At 41.6% G+C, this 20581-nt stretch overlaps 1 protein-coding gene across 1 annotated transcript in view; it reads left to right on the top strand.

The window, feature by feature from the left end:
* The window catches only part of LOC120533261 (gastrula zinc finger protein XlCGF26.1-like), a 41307-nt gene extending 20928 nt beyond the window's left edge, over nt 1-20379 (top strand). Inside the window, exon 3 of the mRNA XM_039760064.1 lies at nt 18532-20379. Within this exon, the coding sequence (XP_039615998.1) occupies nt 18532-19817 (1286 nt within the window). The 3' untranslated portion in view covers nt 19818-20379. The remainder of the gene's footprint in view (nt 1-18531) is intronic.
* Nucleotides 20380-20581: the final 202 nt, after the last annotated feature.

Here is a 20581-nt window from a genome sequence, read left to right as displayed (position 1 = left end):
AGACGTTAATGTGACGCTCTGTCTATTTCTTTACTTTTGTTTTGAAAAGATTTTCGGGAACAGAAAAAATAAAAGCAAAGGGGAAAGAACGGAGGGGGGTAAGCAGGAATTCTGAGAGGGGACGGACTTTTCTACGGGGCAGCTATACAGCCAAAAGGAACCCGGACACGGACACCGCGCTGGGCTTTTATTATATAGATGTTACATATTTGAACTTATGAGTATTTTCATTTTTGTCTAAAAGGAAATCTTATAGCATCTAAACCTTATAACAAACTGTAGCTGTAGCCGCCGATGTATAAGGCGAAGTCAGGCGTAAGACGCCTGTCAAAGAAATCTCTCAGTCCAAAAGTTTGTTTTAAAATTATTTAGTGAAAGTTAAAAGCAAATAATCCATACAAGAATAAAAGGAAAAATAGTTACACACATAGAATAAAGGCAAAAAAAAAGAAAAAATGTATCTTCTATAAACTTAGCTTTTCTTAAGAAGCTTTGGTTATTTCTGTACTTAAAGGTTATTTATTTCTTCTTCTGTATGCTTTAAACACACGGTTCAATTCTTAAATCTTTTATTTTACGTGTTACTTCACACTCAAAAGGCCCGTAGGCTGTTGGCACATAGACATGCGCCTAGGCACGGTCATGTGCGCAAGCACGAACACGGTTAAAAAAACCGTATGTCTCTATACCTTATACAAGGCGAGGCTAGACACTAACTGGAGAACATTATTTACTCAAAACTGTTAAGAAATGACAGGAAAATACCAACTCAATTCTATTCACGGGGGTTATAGGATATTCATAAATATTCATACATTTTATAGAACTAGGAAAATGGCTCTTACAGTAGCTTATCAAGAGACAAATCTCTTAAATGTATACGATATGTATATGATATTACAACAGCACAGTTTATATAGACTAATGGTAAACCTTTGAATTATTCCCATGTAACATAAATTTACTGATGCATAACTGACTTAATCTATTCAACTATATTCATTATCACTGAGCACTAACCTTAATACATTGATGTAACAACATCATGAAATTATGTGTGTGTGTATATATGTGTGTATATATATATATATATATATATATATATATATATATATACACACACTAGTTATGTTCGCCAACTACGTTGCGTGTTAAAGTTGTCTGTGAAGGGCTACCTGTTTAAACGCGCTGCCAGTCGTGAACTGGGCCCTTTGTCGCACAGCATTATGATTTTTTTTATAAGGGAAACAAGATTAAAAAAGAAAACCCTTGGATATTGATTCGATAAGAACGGCCCACTCGGAATCACTGTCAGAATCGTAATTATTTGGTGGTCTTGGAGCATTTCTGCTTCTGTCTGTTCACAGTCCGTCTCGTTTTCACGACGCGGTCGTTTCCTCTCACGATCTTTTCTCAACCTTTCTCCAATCTCGCAGGTTGCTTTGTAGCAATCCAAAGAGTAAGGCAATATACACGGAGCAATGGTTATAAAAGGGGGACACATAGGTATCCAGGCTCTTTAAAGCATAAATAGGGATCACTTCACTGAAATGTGAGCAAGCCACGGTACAACTTTGAGACGCACAGCACCCCCCGGCTACAACGTAACAATAATAATTTCCGGAACGTGCTGTTACGTTGCCGTTCATTTTACCCACTGTCTTTCTTTCATTCATATGTTACGTAGGCACGTACTTTTTATCTTCTGCAATCTCATTCTCTAACCAGCCTTCAAGAGCCAACCAGCGTAACACTCTCCAACACCCCTTTTGTTATTCCGGCACATTGTTGACATCCGTGAGTAACAACAACGTACTAAACTGGAAGGTGGTCTACGCATGCGTGGAATTCGCGGACAAAGATCAAGATCTAAATGAAGATCTCTTTAGTTAATTTAAAGCACAACAATTTGTTTAGTTGGAATGTCTGTGTTTTGAGGTGTGACTGGAGTACAACAGTCTTCAGTATATATATATATATATATATATATATATATATATATATATACACAGTGGGTACAGAAAGTATTCAATTTTTCACTCTTTGTTATATTGCAGCCATTTGCTAAAATCATTTACATTAATTTTTTCCCTGATTAATGTACACACAGCACCCCATATTGACAGACAAAAAAAAAGAATTTTTGAAATTGTTGCAGATTTTTTAAAAAAGAAAAACTGAAATATCACATGGTCCTAAGTATTCAGACCCTTTGCTCAGTATTTAGTAGAAGCACCCTTTTGAGCTAATACAGCCATGAGTCTTCTTGGGAAAGATGCAACAAGTTTTTCACACCTGGATTTGGGGATCCTCTGCCATTCCTCCTTGCAGATCCTCTCCAGTTCTGTCAGGTTGGATGGTAAACGTTGGTGGACAGCCATTTTTAGGTCTCTCCAGAGATGCTCAGTTGGGTTTAAGTCAGGGCTCTGGCTGGGCTATTCAAGAACAGTCACAGAGTTGTTGTGAAGCCACTCCTTTGTTATTTTAGCTGTGTGCTTGGGGTCATTGTCTTGTTGGAAGGTAAACCTTCGGCCCAGTCTGAGGTCCTTAGCACTCTGGAGAAGGTTTTTGTCCAGGATAACCCTGTACTTGGCCGCATTCATCTTTCCCTCGATTGCAACCAGTCATCCTGTCCCTGCAGCTGAAAAACACCCCCACAGCATGATGCTGCCACCGCCATGCTTCACTGTGGGGACTGTATTGGACAAGTGATGAGCAGTGCCTGGTTGTCTCCAAAAATACCGCTTAGAATTAAGGCCAAAAAGTTCTATCTTAGTCTGATCAGACCAGAGAATCTTATTTCTCAGATAGATAGATAGATATAGATATGTGTATATATATATGTGTATATGTATATATATATATGTGTATATATGTGTGTATATATACACAGTATGTATACATACATACATACATATATACAAACGATCTATTATTTCCATTCTAAAACTCCAGCAGTTGAGTCACTCCCAGATAATCAAACAAGGCATGAGCTGGGAAAACTTAATGAACGTTCTGCAACGGTGGGGGATGGAATAGCCGGCTGCTTGCTGCTCTTTTAAATCGGCACATTTAGAAAACAAAAGACGGTGGCGGAGAAGTGAGAACGGTTTTAAGGTGGGCCAGATCTACGAGTTTTTTAGTAGACTCTGATAATTCTAGTGTTAATCTGACGTTATAATTAACTTACCTATTGCAATGTGCAGGTGATGTCCGAAGCATGAAAGTGTGGTCCAGTTGTTGAGTGCAACGGCTTTCACAACGTTGGCCCTGTTGTCGGTCATCGCACACACTTGGTTTTCCTCCTGAAGATTACATGAGCTGAGAAGGCTTTGGCTATATTTTCCCCTGTATGGTCCTGTGGGGGGGAGGGGGGGCCAGTGGAAACTTGTTTGAAGGCACTTGTTTTGTAGCTTCCAGTCTTTGTCCACGTAGTGTATTGTGAGGCTCAGTTGGGGGTTTGATGTTCGGCTTGACCACATGTCCGTGGTGGACGCAAAAAACTCCACCGAAGATAATGCATTTGACACCTCAGTACGGACCTTTTCATATAAAGCAGGCAATGCGACTTTAGAGAAGTATTTCTTGGTGGGCAGCTTGTAGCGTGGATCAAACCTTTTAAGCATCTTTGTGAAACCTTCTCTTTCCACACTCTGAATGGGCATCATATCCCTGGCTAAACAATGCGGCACTGCATTAGTTAGTTCCCCCCGCGTTTGCTACTTTTGTCATAAGGCGTGCAGCAATTTAAAGCTACGCCGATTGTTTGTTGTGTCAGCTTTTTTTGGTCTCACCACCACGCTAGTTGAAGCGGACGCCTCTTCATGTGCTTTAACAGCTTTGTTGTACTCCAACAAGTGCTTCTGCTTCAAATGATGAAATAGGTTTGTGGTGTTTCCTCCCTTCGCCACGACGGCCCGCTTGCATGTTCTACAAACAATTGTGCTTTGTTGGGTATCTGACGGGCGAAAACGAAACCAGTTCCACACCACTGAAGTAACACAATTTTTACATACCAATTCTGGTTCATCTGTTTCATTCAACGATCCGCTTTCGCCCTTCTCATTCGCCGCCGCCACCATGCTTTTTCCGCAATGTGCGTATGAAAACAAAGGCACTGCGCATGCGCCTTTTACCCATATTCTATCGTGATATTTCATTTTCTTATCATTCTCTAACATTGTACCGGTATTACCGTGAAAGGTATATGGCCCAGCCCTACTATCCATCTCTGGCATGGCAAACAAATTCAACATCCTGCACCAGGCCAAGCTTGTGGTACTACAACTGTCTAAACTGAGAAACCCGTGGTGGCCCATTTTCATCTCCTAATCCCCACCCCGCCACCTTGGTTGCAGGTTTGCATCGAAAGCAGGCAGGTGAAGCTCATCTGTGCCCACCTCCTCTGCAGTGCTCTTAGCAGCCAGCCCCATGTCAGGACTCACTTCCTGAGACCCCCTGCTCTGTGGAGAGTATGACCAGATTGTTAACAGTATACATCCAAATACGGTCATGACTTAAATCAAAACTGACAAGGGGCTTTCCTTCTAATCCATTTGAGATGGTGGTTTAAAGTTAAAGTTGAAGGGAACTTTATTGTTATCTCAACCATATACAAGTATACGGCTAGATGAAATTGCGAAGCTCAGGGTCCACAGTGTAACAACATGAAGTGAAAATAAAAAAAATTAAATTAAAAATAGAATTTAAATATAAATTGAAACACAAACAAGACCAGTCATTGTGCCAAAGACAAGACAAAGAAGTAGCAGCAATATTGACGTGTAGATAGCAGTATGAACGTTGATGCAATGTATGGTATTATGCAATCTAGATACATATAGTCAATAAATATGTAATATAATAAATAAATAATAGAGATAATACAGAAATTGTCAGTGTATGATAATAATTGTTTACACATGTCTTAAACAATGACAGGTCAGAATGTTTCACAGCAGAAGGATATCAAAGAATAATACTTAAAGGTCAGTATGCGATTCTACATGCACACTCGTCTTTACAGGAAAGTGGCTTTCATGTATGAAAGTTCTGTTTTTAGAGGTGGTTGAGGCAGTGTGGAAAATCCCAGGGGGCAGCATGATTTTAAGGAGTCTGACAGCTTGGGGGGTAAAAACTCTTCTGCAGCCTGACAGTTCTGGCTTTGATGCTGCAGTACCTTCTCTTGGATGGTAGAAGTATGAAAAGTCCATGTGAGGGGTGTAAGGGGTCCTGCACAATGCTGTAGGCCTTGTGGACAGTGCGTTTGTAAAATATGTCCTGTAGTGAAGGGAGAGGCACCCCAATAATGTTCTCTGCTGTCTTCACTATCCTTTGCAGGCTCTTGCAGTCGGATATGTTGCAGTTGCCATACCAGACAGTGATGCAGCTGGTCAACAACACTCTCAATAGTGCCTCTGTAGAACATGGTGAGGATGGAAGGGGGAAGACTTGCTCGCTTCAGCCGCCTCAGGAAGTGTAGTCTCGGCTGGGCTTTCTTTATTAGTGATGAGATGTTATGCATCCATGCAAGTTCCTCAGTTATGTGCACACCAAGGAACTTGGTACTCCTAACAATTTCTACATCTAAACCGTTGATGCTGAGTGGGACGTGGGCAGGATGTGATTTTCTGAAGTCCACAATCTCTTTTGTCTTGTCGACATCGAGAGAGAGATTGTTTTGTCTTCACCCAATGTGGACAGCTGTTCCACCTCATCTCTGTATGTTGTTTCATCATCCCTGCTTATCAGTCCTAGCATCGTCGTATTGTCCACAAAACTTGATGAAGCCGTTTGTAGTATGCAAAGACCATAATGGTTGATAAAAGTTCAAGTTGAAGTGTGGTGTTTTTTTTGACTTCTTCCACATTAGTGTCAGATGTTTACTGTCTTACTGTAGAATTGGTACTTTTTATAACTGATAATTTTAACAATATGGAACACACCTATTTAAACTTTTTTGTTACTATATTTATTTATTTATTTATTTATTTTTTTAAGGACAATCTGGATAGATTGTGTAAAAAATGTAAACGTGTATATATTCATTCTCGTCGTTTTCAATTGACAGCATAGCTTTTAGTATTTTACCATTTCAAATCAGACGTATCAGATTACACAATAGGGCAACTTGGATTATGACAACACTAGATATTAGGCCTGGGTATAAGCATTGATGTCCCAATTCAATTTGATATTGATTTTATCTTCATTTAATTCGTATGCACTGACATTTTTATTTGAAGTGCTGGCATTTTTTGAGATGACTTAACCATTCATAGCTAACATTAATATAGAGGTAGTCCCCAGATTATGGACATCCGACCTACGACTTACGAACGGGGCCACAGCTGCAATGCATGCGCCTCAGTAACTGCCACTCCGTCATCTTCGGCCTGGTGACGCTGCAAGCGGTGGCATGATGGAGGCTGGAGAGGGGCGATTTTGCTGCTCGCACAGTGTAGTGTCCCTCGGGTGGTTCCCGGCGGCAAGCGGTTTCACTGCCCGCTCACTACACACGGCTGCCCCATTCATTCTCAGTGTGCGGATTGTAATGCTGCATGCGGTGTCTGGATGGAAGCTTGCAGGGGGCAATTTTATTGCTTGTGCAGTGTAGTGTCCCTCGGACAGCTCCCGGCAGTAAGTGGTTTCACTGCCCGCCCACCACACACGTCTGCCCCATTCGTTCTCGGTGGGCGGACACTGCAGGCAGCATATTGTAGTGGAGGTGACTGTGAGGTGGGCTGATAATTAACCGCCCCTCGATGCCCCCATTCATTCTCATTAGCAAGCCTGCTTGTACTGTTACATGCATAGCAGGAAGTTGTCTCTTGTCAGTACATCAGACGTGCTGACGAGGGGTGCCTTCCCGCTGTGATAGCGTGGACAGTGCTGTGCAGAAGAGTTCATCTTAACCTTTTGTCTTCACCCTTCAAGAATGGCACTGAAACACAAATCTGATGCAAGTGCTGGTGATACAATAAAGAAGAGAAAAACCATCACCATTGAAAATAAAGTAGAAATAAATAGGTCAGAGAGGTGAAACTCCATCATTCATTGGCAGAGCACTTGGTTACAGTCGGTCAACAATAGCATTTATTAAATTTATATACCTGTTCCGACTTGCATACAAATTCAACTTAAATACAAACCTACAGTCCCTATCTCGTACGTAACCCGGGGACTGCCTGTAATGTGAAAATTCCAGTAACCCTTTTTTGAAGGGTGTCAACATAGAGATTAGTAATGAACAGTTAGCATCAGTATATTCAAGATATGGAACAAAATTAAAAAAAAAAAAAAATTCACAACACTGCACTCATTCAAAATTCACCCTAATTTAACAAATATACGTATCACCTCATCAGAGTCCACACATAATTTTGGGCGGGAATTGATTTGTTTCGAACCTAGTTTTTTTTAAGCTTGACTTGCTTGTATGGAATACTATTGGATTTTAATAAAATTCATAAAATGTTTAAAAAAAAAAAAAAAATTCACCATAATTTAACTAACAGACATGTAGCGCCACATCAGAGTTCACACACATTATGGGGGGGCACCCTGTTTTAATAAAATGCAATGGCATCTGCTTTATTCACAAGATGATCTAGATGTTTTATAATATTATTATAACAAGATAAAATTTTGCTTCTTAAATAATTGTTATTCAGTAACCTATTCACGTGTTCTGAATCTCCATGTAGATTCCCCCCGTTTGCCAAATTTATTTCCCTATTAGACATTTAACCCTTAGACTGCCACGTACTTGGGGGTTAATGCACCCCTGGACGCCAAATATTGTTTGCTGCACTTTAAGTAAACGTCACAATTCACCAAGAAAAAGTCGAAATTTAAAGATACAGTGGGAAGATTTGTTCCTTTATACAATTCTGCAAGTTCCACATATCTTTAGTTGCTCACGTGTTGCAGTCACTTTAATCCATCTCGAAAATGTGTCCTCACAGTTCCTCCTCGGACAACAAGGAAGCATTTTAAAATGAGAATCTAGAGCTGATGCCTGTTGACAGCGGCATTGGATGAATGGAATAGAAAAGATGAGGAACCTGCCATCGTGACTGGCAATGCCAGAGCTACTTGACGTCAGCTGCTTTGGTTTTGCAGGCTGTTCTGAAAATTCTAACAATCGCCCGCTTCCACCGTAACAGTACACCTACTCACGTGCATAAATAAAGCGAACGCGGAGATGGCGAGTGACATCATCCATTCCGCAGTTGCTAAGTTACAAATGCAGCACCCTGAGGCACTTGTGCTAATCGCTGGAGACTTTAACCATGTAACGCTGGACAAAACATTACCTGCCTTCTCCCAGTATGTGGATTGTAACACTCGGGGAAACAGGACTATCGACCTACTGTATGCAAACGTTAAAGACGCATACAGCTCCACCCCGCTGCCTGCGCTTGGGAAAGCAGATCATAACCTGGTTCTGCTTCAGCCTCAATACAAACCAAGAGTGAGGGCGCTACCTACAACTACACGCTCATTCAGGAAGTGGTCCCCTGAGGCAGAGCAGGCTCTGAGAGACTGCTTTGGAACTACGGACTGGGATATATTGCTAGGGTCACATAGTGAGAACATTGAAGAAGCTGTTAAATGCACAACTGATTACATCAACTTCTGTATGGACATTGTAGTTCCAGTAAGAACAGTATGCTGCTATGCTAACAACAAGCCATGGATTACAAGTGAAATCAAGGGCCTTTTGAACCAGAAGAAACGGGCTTTTAAAGGTGGTGATCAGCTCAAGCGCGTGCAGAAGGAACTCCGAGTCCAGCTCAGGACGGCGAAAGAGCAGTACAGGAGAAAGCTGGAGCAGAAGTTGCAGAACAACAGCATGAAGGAAGTGTGGGATGAGATGATGATTTTCACTGGCTGCAGCTCGAAGCGGGGTGCCGCCATCAAGACAGACGTGGAGAGAGCAAACCAAATGAACAACTTCTTTAATAGGTTTGATCACTAACCCACTCTCACCTCGAGTACTGCATCCTCCAACCATCCTTCTGCTGATACCAGCATAGGTGAGACATCCCCACCCACAATTACAGCAGCCCAGGTGAGCAGAGAGCTGAAAAGACTTTGTGCCAGCAAAGCAGCGGGTCCAGATGGTGTATCGCCACGACTGCTGAAGGCCTGTGCGTTGGAACTGGGGAGTCCTCTACAGCGCATCTTCAACCTGAGCCTGGAACAGGGAGAGTCCCAAGGCTTTGGAAAACATCTTGTATCACCCTGTCCCAAAGGTATCACGTCCTAGTGAGCTGAATGACTTCCGGCCTGTTGCTCTGGCGTCACATCTGATGAAGACCATGGAGCGGCTGCTGCTTCACCACCTGAGGCCACAGGTCCATCACGCCCTCGACCCTCTGCAGTTTGCATACCAGGAGAAGGTGGGAGCGGAGGATGCCATCATCTATATGCTACACCGATCCCTCTCCCACCTGGACAGAGGCAGTGGTGCTGTAAGAATTATGTTTTGGACTTCTCTAGCGCCTTCAACACCATCCAACCTCTGCTCCTTAGAGACAAGCTGACTGAGATGGGAGTAGATTCACACCTGGTGGCATGGATTGTGGACTATCTTACAGACAGACCTCAATATGTGCGTCTTGGGAACTGCAGGTCTGACATTGTGTTCAGCAATACAGGGGCCGCAGGGGACTGTACTTTCTCGGTCCTGTTCAATCTATATACATCAGACTTCCAATATGACTCGAGTCCTGCCATGTGCAAAAGTTCGCTGATGACACTGCTATTGTGGGCTGCATCAGGAGTGGGCAGGAGGAGGAGTACAGAAGCTAATCAAAGACTTTGTTAAATGGTGCGACTCAAACCACTTACACCTTAACACCAGCAAGACCAAGGAGCTGGTGGTGGATTTTAGGAGGCCCAGGCCCCTCATGGACCCTGTGATCATCAGAGGTGACTGTGCAGAGGGTGCAGACCTTTAAATATCTGGGAGTGCAGCTGGATGACAAATTGGACTGGACTGCCAATACTGATGCTCTATGTAAGAAAGGTCAGAGCAGACTATACTTTCTGAGAAGGTTGGCATCCTTCAACATCTGCAGTAAGATGCTGCAGATGTTCTACCAGACGGTTGTGGCGAGTGCCCTCTTCTATGCGGTGGTGTGCTGGGGTGGCAGCATAAAGATGAAAGACGCCTCACGCCTGGACAAACTTGTTAAGAAGGCAGGCTCTATTGTAGGATTAAAGTTGGACAGTTTGACATCTGTGACAGAGCGACGGGCATTAAGCAAACTCCTGTCAATCATGAAGATTGACACTGAACAGTGTCATCTCCAGGCAGAGGAGTAGCTTCAGTGACAGACTGAGGAGATCGTTCCTCCCCCACACTATGCGACTCTTCAATTCCACCCGGGGGAGTAAATGCTAACATTAATTTTATTTTAATTTTTTCATTTTATTACTATTTAATTTAATATTGTTTTTTGTATCAGTATACTGCTGCTGGATTATGTGAATTTCCCCTTGGGATTAATAAAGTATCTATCTATCTATCTATCTAATTTTAGTTCTGTACATCACCACAATGAATTTTAAATGAAACAACTCCAATGCAGTTGAAGTGCAGACTTTCAGCTTTAATTCAGTGGGAAGAACAAAAAGATTGAATAAAAATGTGAGGCAACTAAAGTATTTTTTAACACAATCCCTTCATTTCAGGGGCACAAAAGTAATTGGACAATTGACTCAAAGGCTATTTCATGGGCAGGTGAGTTCAAGTCCGTCATTATGTCATTATGAATTAAGCAGATAAAAGGCCTGGAGTTGATTTGAGGTGTGGTGCTTGCATGTGAAGATTTTGCTGTGAACAGACAACATGCGGTCAAAGGAGCTCTCCATGCAGGTTAAAGAAGCCATCCTTAAGCAGTGAAAACAGAAAAAACTCATCCGAGAAATTGCTACAATATTACGAGTGGCGAAATGTACAGTTTGGTACATCCTGAGAGAGAAAGCAAACACTGGTGAACTCAGCAATGCAACAAGACCTGGACATCCATGTAAGACAACAGTGGTGGATGATCGCAGAATCATATCCATGGTGAAGAGAAACCCCTTCACAACAGCCAACCAAGTGAACAACACTCTCCAGGGGGTCAGTGTATCGATATCCAAGTCTACCATCAAGAGAAGACTGCATGAAAGTAAATACAGAGGGTGCACTGCAAGGTACAAGCCACTCATAAGCCTCAAGAATTGAAAGGCTAGATTGGACTTTGCTAAAGAACATCTAAAAAAGCCAGCACAGTTCTGGAAAAAAACATTCTTTGGAAAGATGAAACCAAATCAACCTCTACCAGAATGATGGCAAGAAAAAAGTATGGAGAAGGCGTGGAACAGCTCATTATCCAAAGCATACAACATCATCTGTAAAACACGGTGGAGGTAGTGTGATGGCTTGGGAGTGCATGGCTGCCAGTGGCACTGGGACACTAGTGTTTATTGTTGATGTGACACAGGACAGAAGCAGCCGAATGAATTCTGAGGTGTTCAGAGACATGCTGTCTGCTCAAATCCAGCTAAATGCAGTCAAATTATTTTGGGCGGCGTTTCATGATACAGATGGAGAATAACTCAAAACATACAGCCAAAGCAACCCAGGAGTTTATTAAAGCAAAGAAGTGGAAAATTCTTGAATGGCCAAGTCAGTCACCTGATCTTAACCCAACTGAGCATGCATTTCACTTGTTGAAGACTAAACTTCGGACAGAACGGCCCACAAACAAACAGCAACTGAAAGTAAAGCCGCTGCAGTAAAGACCTGGCAGAGCATTAAAAAGGAGGAAACCCAGCATCTGGTGATGTCCATGAGTTCAAGACTTCAGGCTGTCATTGCCAGCAAAGGGTTTTCAACCAAGTATTAGAAATGAACATTTTATTTCCAGTTATTTCATTTGTCCAATTACTTTTGAGCCCCTGAAATAAAGGGATTGTGTTACAAAATATGCTTTAGTTGCCTCACATTTTTATGCAATCTTTTTGTTCAACCCACTGAATTAAAGCTGAAAGTCTGCACTTCAACTGCATCTGAGTTGTTTCATTTAAAATTTATTGTGGTAATGTACAGAACCAAAATTAGAAAAAAAGTTGTCTCTGAGAAAATATTTATGGACCTAACTGTATGTGCAACATATTTGCCTTACAGGTGCCCAGTCATTTTTAAAATAGTGATATGTGATTGACTTGTATGACTTTGCTGTCCTGGATGTCCAGCAGTCACAAATTAGGGCTACTCTATCCGCTGATTTGAGAGATGTGGCGATGCTTTGCTTAAGAAATATTAAAGCCTTGGAACATTAACATTTGCTTTCTGGTAGGTATAGCACACCCCAGTTCCAAAACCTGTATCATTTGTTGAAAGCCCTCATTTTCAACAATAGTGTAGGGTTTCTTATATTTACAGATAACAACCGGTATAGATTCTGTTTTTTTTTTTTTTGGCACAAGGCAAATTAAATGCAAGCTTGGAGCAAAACACTCTCCTCCAGTGTTAGATTGTTTAGGTGCTGCTCGCCTGAGATTAAGTTAATGGGTGACATCGGGATGAATGATTTCTCAAATTTGTTGTGTTAGAACAATATTTCTGAGTTGTTCAGCTTACATATGGCTTTGCTTTTATCCAGTTACTCTGTATTGAGGCCCTCTTTGAATCCATAGTAAGTCCACAAATCTCATTTAAATGTCAAAGGTGCTGATTTCAGTTGAGGAGGACACAGTTATTTTATGTGAAGTAGTAAAGTGCTTTTTCCAAAGGAAGTCTTAACAGGCTCATTAACAACATCTACTAGACCAGACACCAAAAATGAAGATAAGCAAAAATCTGCATGTAGTAATTGAGCAGGGTAGAGATTTATAAAATCAGTCATAAGACTTTCAAAATCAATATCAAATCATTGAAATGAAAAATAATGATTAATCGGAAAATCTATATATATAGATATATATATATAGATATAGATATATAGAGATATATATATATATATATATAGATATATATATATAGATATAGATATATATAGATATAGATATAGAGATATAGATAGATATATAGATATATATACATATATAATATATAGAGAGAGAGAGATAGATAGATATAGATATCTTTTTTTTACATCGTCGTCTTCTTCTTTCAGTTGCTCCCATTAGGGATTGCCACAGCAGGTCATCTTCTTCCATATCTTTCTTTCTCTACTCTGCATCTTGTTCTGTCACACCCATCACCTTCATGTTCTCTCTCAGCACATCCGTAAACCTTCTCTTAGGCCTTCCTTTTTTCCTCTTCCCTGGCAGTTCTATCCTTAGCACCCCTAATATACCCAGCATCTCTCCTCTGCACAAGACCAAACCATTGCAATCTCGCCTCTCTGACTTTGTTTCCCAACCATCCACCCTAAGCTGACACTCTAATGTACTCATTTCTAATCCTATCACACCCAATGCAAATCTTGGCATCTTTAACTCTGCCACCTCCAGCTCTGTCTCTTGCTTTCTGGTCAGTGCCATCGTCTCCAGCCCATATAACATAACTGGTCTTCCTGTAGACCTTCCCTTTCACTCTTGCTGATACCCATCTGTCACAGATTACTCCCGACTCTCTTCTCCACCCATTCCACCCTGCCTGCACTCTCTTTTTCACCTCTCTTCCACAATCCCCGTTACTCTGTACTGTTAATCCCAACTATTTAAACTCATCCATCTTCTCTAACACTACTCCTATCATCCTCACCATTCCACTGACCTCCCTCTCATTTACACACATGCATTCTGTCTTGTTCCTACTGACCTTCATTCCTCTCCTCTTTAGAGAATATCTCCACCTCTCCAGGGTCTCCTCAACCTGCTCCCTACTATCTCTACAGATCACAATGTCATCAGCAAACATCATAGTCTAAGGGGACTCCTTTCTAATCTCGTCTGTTTTTACATTTTATTGAAATGATAAAAAATCAAATAACAACATTCCATACAAGCAAGTCAAGTTTTACAAAACTAGGTTTGAAACAAATCAACCCTCACCCATGTAATCAATATTTGTACCCAGGTCTACAAGATATACTAAAGTCCTGTGGCTGACCAAGCAAACATGGTATTGAATGACATAATTTAAATGTTGCGTATTTTCAATAGATAATTTGAGTTATAATATTCATAATGAAAATTTAAGAGTAATTTAAATAAAAATTCAACAACATCATATTTTCTTAAAAAAAAGAATCTTTCTTTGGGATTTTATTTCTCATTGGTTGTTAATTTCATGAACTCCCAATTCAAACACTCCACTTCATCCTTAGTTGCCTCAATTAGAAAGCGTGACTTGCCCTAACAAAACCGGCTGAAATAAGGCCAGCGTCTTACTGTATTAGAGACGGTGACAGTAGTAAAATGGTTACCAGGACCTTTACTGGCTCCGATGAGCCAGAAGGACTAGTAGTGTTGATTAACTAGTTAAATACATAGTGAGTTTTTAGAAGGTGCAATGTTAAAAATAAAAAATAGTCCAAACACAAAACAAAACATTTCTCATAAATCCATTTTCTAACATGCAATATCCTAACACAGGGTCACGGGGTTCTGCTGGAGCCAATCCCAGCCAACACAGGGTACAAGGCAGGAAACGAACCCCGGGCGTGGCACCAGCCCACTGCAGGGCACACACCAAGCACACACTAGGGACAGTTTCAAATCGCCAATGCACCTAACCTGCATGTCTTTGGACTGTGGGAGGAAACCCACGTAGACATGGGGAGAACATGCAAACTCCACGCAGGGAGGACCTGGGAAGCGAACCCGGGTCTCCTAACTACGAGGCAGCAGCGCTACCACTGTGCCACCAGATGTTTTTCAATTAATGCTTATTTCCAGTGAGAACCAGTTTTTAAATTTGGTAAAAGTGCATTTTGCTTACCTGCTCGTGGTCTCCACCTCCGCAGGCTTGCTGCTGTCTGCAGTCAGTTGGTGGGCAGTTTTTCATCCTTTCGCGTGAGTGTCTTCTTACTCAACTTTTTGCTGTAAAAAGCCAGTAAGCAACTGAATCCACACATGCAAGAGAAGCGAAACAGGAAAGGTGTATTCGCTAGGAATGTGTGAAGTGTACTTTTAAGTTTGTTTGTGTGATTATAGTAAGTGATCACAAGGAAATGGATTTCCCTTTTTTGTCAGAGTGGCACAGATTCATTGCCTTACAGCAAGTGGAGTGGAAGTGGTTAAAAAGCCCCCATGCCTTTAGTTCAGGGCCGTCTGTGGGGAGTGTAGGTGTCCCTATTGTGCTGTTGGCCATTTAAAAAGGGTATTTCAAACTTGTTAAGCCAGGGTGCCTGCTAGTTTTTTGAACTGCTTCACCACTGGTTTGAAATATATATAATATGTATATTGTGATGGACAGCTATGTCCATTACCTGGCCGGGACGCCAGCTGGATGGAAGGACCGAGGGAAAGTGCATTTGCAATGCACTGCCACCCCTGGGACGCTAGAGGCCAGCCCTCCTGGGCAGCAATGCCACCACAGATTCCTGCAGGGCAGTTGAGAGCTGGAGTTTGATACAGCCCTGTTGGGTTTCTTGGGGGCTGCCAGGGGGAGCTGCAGAGCCCTACTTTGAACTTCTATCACACCTGGGAGTTTTTCCATGTAACGCTAAATGAGCCACCTGGAGCATTCACAGGAGCAACATTAAAGGGGCCGGAGTTGGGAGGAGCTGGACGAAGTTTGCCGGGAGAGGAGTGGAGGCGGAGGAAGACGGATACGAAGAGAAGAAAAGGACTGTGCTTTGGTGCTTATTTGTACCGTGCTGTGTTCTGGGGAGCGAGGAAGAAGCACTTCCCAGAACTGAAATTAAAATTAAACTGTGCGCGATGCATGTGTGTCAGGTTAGGGCAGATTAGACTACCAGGGCAAGTACAGCTGCTGTGGAAGTAACCCCCAAGGAAGACGGGAATAGTTCAATCAATCAGTCTTTATTCAGTCACAGAGGAGTACATGGATTCATGCTTTGCAAAGCAGAAGAGCAAAGTTTTCCTGTTTCAATCGGCTTTTAAGATTCATTTTTCTCCTTCCCCCTTACTCTAAGCATTTCATCAATTCAGCCAACCGTTTTCTTTTTTGTGTACGTGTCAAGAGGGCACCCAAAGAAGGACAGGTCATTTTTCCTGTGCCTGCCAGACGCATTCCTAAAAAAGGAAGTTACCCAAGTTCAGCTTACTTCACCTTATCTTGTGACAGACGCCTGTATGAATATCCTGCTGTTATAATAAAACGGCTTTTAATCCTTAGTAGCTTGCATGCAGTTACATTTTCTCTCACACTGCCCTAACCCGACACAGACAGGCAGAGACACAAATGCAGTGTGCACATTTTTATTTCAGATATATATACTAGTTGTGTAAGCCCATGCTGTAAAAAGCCTGGGCTTTTAGAAACTCTTGAAATCATCAGGAAAAAAAAAATAATGAAATGTAGAGACGTCCGGTAATTGAAATGAACTACTCTGGGCAACTCTCTCCTAGGAGGTTTCATTTTGCCAATATGCTGGCCCCACTTGTGCATTGGCCGCTAAGGTGACTGTCTTTCTTCGGAGGTTTCGTCTTCCCAACGTGCTCGCCTCACTTGTGCATTAGCGGCAGAAAGAAAAGTAAAAGGAACACCGTTTTGCCGATGTTCGCAGCTAAGCGACGTCTTTCTTCTGAGGTTTTGTTTTGCCGACATGCTGGCCCCGCTTGTGTCATTAGCGGCTAAGCGACTTTTCTGTTTCATCAGAGGTGGGGCCCTTACTCCGACTCCACCTCTCACTTCCATCCCTGATGTTGTCCCACTAGCCATTGTCCCTGCAGGCTTCACATTCGATGTCATACACCTTCAAAAACTTCATGGCAAATGAGCCATTTATTTGACAGGGTGAAGAGCTGAGCATTACATTCTTAGTCCGGACAGACACACAAACGTAGACGTTTACATACAATATATACACACATATACAAATATTTTTTGGGGGGGTTGCTACAGAGCCACTTGATCAGTTAGCAGAATTTTTTTTTTCTTCTTATTTGGCAGAATTGGACTATTTAATTTTATGGAATCATTGCCAGTAACTGCAAATGTTGAAAGTTTTATTTATTCATTTAATTTTTGCTCTCTTTCTCAGGTAACTATTGTTGTCTTTGCTGGGTTGTCCTTTTGGGAGTGTTTTCATCAGTCAAGGATACGTCAGTGTAGCATATTTTTTTATTGACCGTTACCTTTTTGTTTCACCTTTTCTTGTTGAACTTTTTTATTTTCCCACCCACAACTACTGGATTGTGCAATAGATTCAGGCTGCGAGGCGAACCCCCACAGCTGTACTCCATTGAGGAGGTTGTTACTTTATATTATACATCAGTGATAACACCTGGCTACATTATGATTAAGATTAGGTTGGAGGAGGAGTTAAGTAAACCATGTGACAAAAACCTGCAATCCAATTGGTTGTCCAGTGGAGCTACTGAATCGCTGAGCTGCAGAGGTCTGCAGCTGGACCCATTGTGACTGTTCCTACCACAGACATCTATGTCTTTAATTTTAGAACTACATCATGTGCCACATCATTGTTTGGGGGTACCTTGAGTACCATCCAGTTACAAACCAATAGTGGGCATGGACTCATGCCAGTGTCTCGTGACAGAGGCTTATTGAGTAAGTATGCTTCATTGAATACACCTAAGGTGACATAATTATAAACATGAACACGCTTGATTTGTCTCATAGCTGTCTACTTTGTTTTGTGGATGGAAAAGAAGTAACACTTCGAGCCCATGAAAGACCTGCCACAGTGCACACTCATAGCGCAAGCTCTCACATAACTGACACTACCCTTCAGAGGAGACCCAAGTAACTCCACTCATCCTGGTTTTTCTCAATTTGTATTTTTTCTCTCAAACCACTGCAGCTTCTCTTGGCCTTACCATTAATATGTCACTTTTGTCCATTAGTCTGTTTTGCTTTGGTAATTTAAATAAGGCATTTTGATACGTGTTTTAGAGTCAAGTGGCTTTAGCATAATTGCAGGTAAATCATTAAAGCTACATTTTACAGGATTTGCATGACATTCTGTTCAATACCCTGTTAACTGAAGTTTATCACTTTTTTCTCTATTAATCAAATTAAATCAGTATACTGTATATATTTTAAATCATTTTTAAGAGATGGATGACAAAATACTGATGCAGTTCTGTAATTTTAAATAAAATGTGACCAGTAATCTTACCAATTGGACATGTCATGGCTTGATCTGTTTAGTTTGCTGTTTCAACTTCTTGGCTCCAGTGCTTGCACTCATGTGGTGAGTATTTGTAATACAGAAGGGAAAATGAGCAATTTGAGTGTCTTTCCATGTGCAGCTCAAGTTTTACAATTGATTGCGCTTTAAAGGGTTGTTCCTAATTTCAGCCGGCATGTATTGTATGATGTGACTTAATGTGAATAATAAGCTTTTATTGTTTCTTTTAACCTTCATACAGGAAACAAACCTCACTGCTGTTCAGAATGTGGGAATCGCTTCTCTTTTTGGTCTGAGTTTCTGAAACACACTAGAATTCACACAAAAGAGAAGCTGTATTGCTGTGATGAGTGTGACAAACGATTCTATGACAGGAGCCATCTTCAGGACCACAAAAGAATTCACACTGGAGAGAAGCCATTTTGCTGTTCTGAATGTGGCAAAAGATTCTTTCGCAGGAGTACTCTTCAAAGACACATTGTAATTCACACAGGAGAGAAGCCGTATCGCTGTAATGAATGTGGCACGCAATTCTCCCATCGCAACAACCTTCAGAGCCATACAAGAATTCACACCGGAGATAAGACATATTGCTGTAATGAATGTGGCAAACGATTCTGTCGCATGAGTAGTCTTCAAAGACACAATGTAATTCACACAGGAGAGAAGCCGTATCACTGTAATGAATGTGGCATGCAATTCTCCCATCGCAGCAACCTTCTGAGACACACAAGAATTCACACAGGAGATAAGCCACATTGCTGTAATGAATGTGGCAAAGCATATTTACGAATGCGTGGTCTTCAGCGACACACCCAAATTCACAAAGGAGAGAAGCCTTATTGTTCTAATGAATATGGCAGACAATTTTCTGAAAACGGCCACACCAGTATTCACACTGGAATCTCCTGTCTTCAGAGTCACACCGAGGAAAAAACACATTCCTGTAATGAATTTGAAAGACAGTTGAAACATGTGATTAACGTTCAGACTTGTGAACAAGTTCATGCTGCAAAGAAACCATACTGCTGTTCTGAATGTGACAAACAGTTCAGTAACAGACATATTTTTGAAACCCACTCAAAAACTCATGTAAATGCAAAGACATTTTCTTGTTCTGAATGTGGAAAACAATTCTCTGATGATGGCTGTCTTCAGAGACACAAAAAAAGTCACACAAGGAAGAGGCCATGTGCTTGTTCTCAATGTGGAAAACGATTTGGTGACAAGACCGATCTTTTGAGACATGAAAGAATTCACACCGGAGAGAAGCCATTTTGCTGTAATGAATGTGGTAAACGGTTTTCACAAATGTACTCTCTTCAGAGACACACAAGAATTCATACGGGAGAGAAGCCGTATTGCTGTAGTGAATGTGGCAGACAATTCTCTGACAGGAGCCATCTTCAGAGTCACTTGAGAATTCACACTGGAGAGAAGCCATATTGCTGTTTGGAATGTGGCAGACGTTTTACACGATTGAGCTATTGTCGGAGACACAGTAAAATTCACACAAAAGAGAAGTAAGCAAACCTAGCCATTGTTGAGAATTAAAGTATGGAAAGTAGTTTTGCCATGATGAAGTTTGGTGTACATCTTGTATAACAAAGCCCACCATGTAAAGGTACTGATCAAGACTTGAGTAGTTAGGTAGTGTGACAAGAATTAACAAGAGACATCACAAAGGTTTGGGGCAGCCACCCGTAAAATATGCCCTGCCAGCGCAAATGCCTGTGTTTTTTGATGAGTTGCGTTCAGGTTCAAGTCCAAAACGGAACTGGTTCAAATGTGTAAAGATGGCAGCTTTAAGGGTCGAGACTGGAAGTGACGTCATTGTGACCGGAAGTGAATGTCCTCATTGGCACTGGAAGTGACATCGTTGCCACCAGAACTGGAAGCGATGTCATCATGGGTGCCGCAACCCAATGGGATTTACCTTGAATGGTCTGCTAAAGATTGCAAGAGAAATTCAGTTCACCTCTCCACCCTCTGGTCTGGTCTGGCATGGAATTATCACTATTCAGGCCCATTATCTGGCCCCCATTCTCATGTGTGTGACAGTAGGTAACTTTTGACAACACCCTCCCCCTTTTTTGGCTGCATACAGACCCATCACAAATTTGGTACATTACTCCTATTAAAATAAACACAGTACAGGATCACACCATGATCCTAGCTATTGGTTTAACCCAATAAGTTCTGAAGGGTTAACAATTTAAAACCAAAAATAAATACTGATAATACCTAGAAATATTTAAATTCTTGGGGTTGGTATACCAAGACAAACATTT

Source organism: Polypterus senegalus, chromosome 8 (genome assembly GCF_016835505.1).
Source record: "Polypterus senegalus isolate Bchr_013 chromosome 8, ASM1683550v1, whole genome shotgun sequence".
Classification (NCBI taxonomy): domain Eukaryota; kingdom Metazoa; phylum Chordata; class Cladistia; order Polypteriformes; family Polypteridae; genus Polypterus; species Polypterus senegalus.
This window is presented reverse-complemented; position numbering and strand designations above follow the sequence as displayed.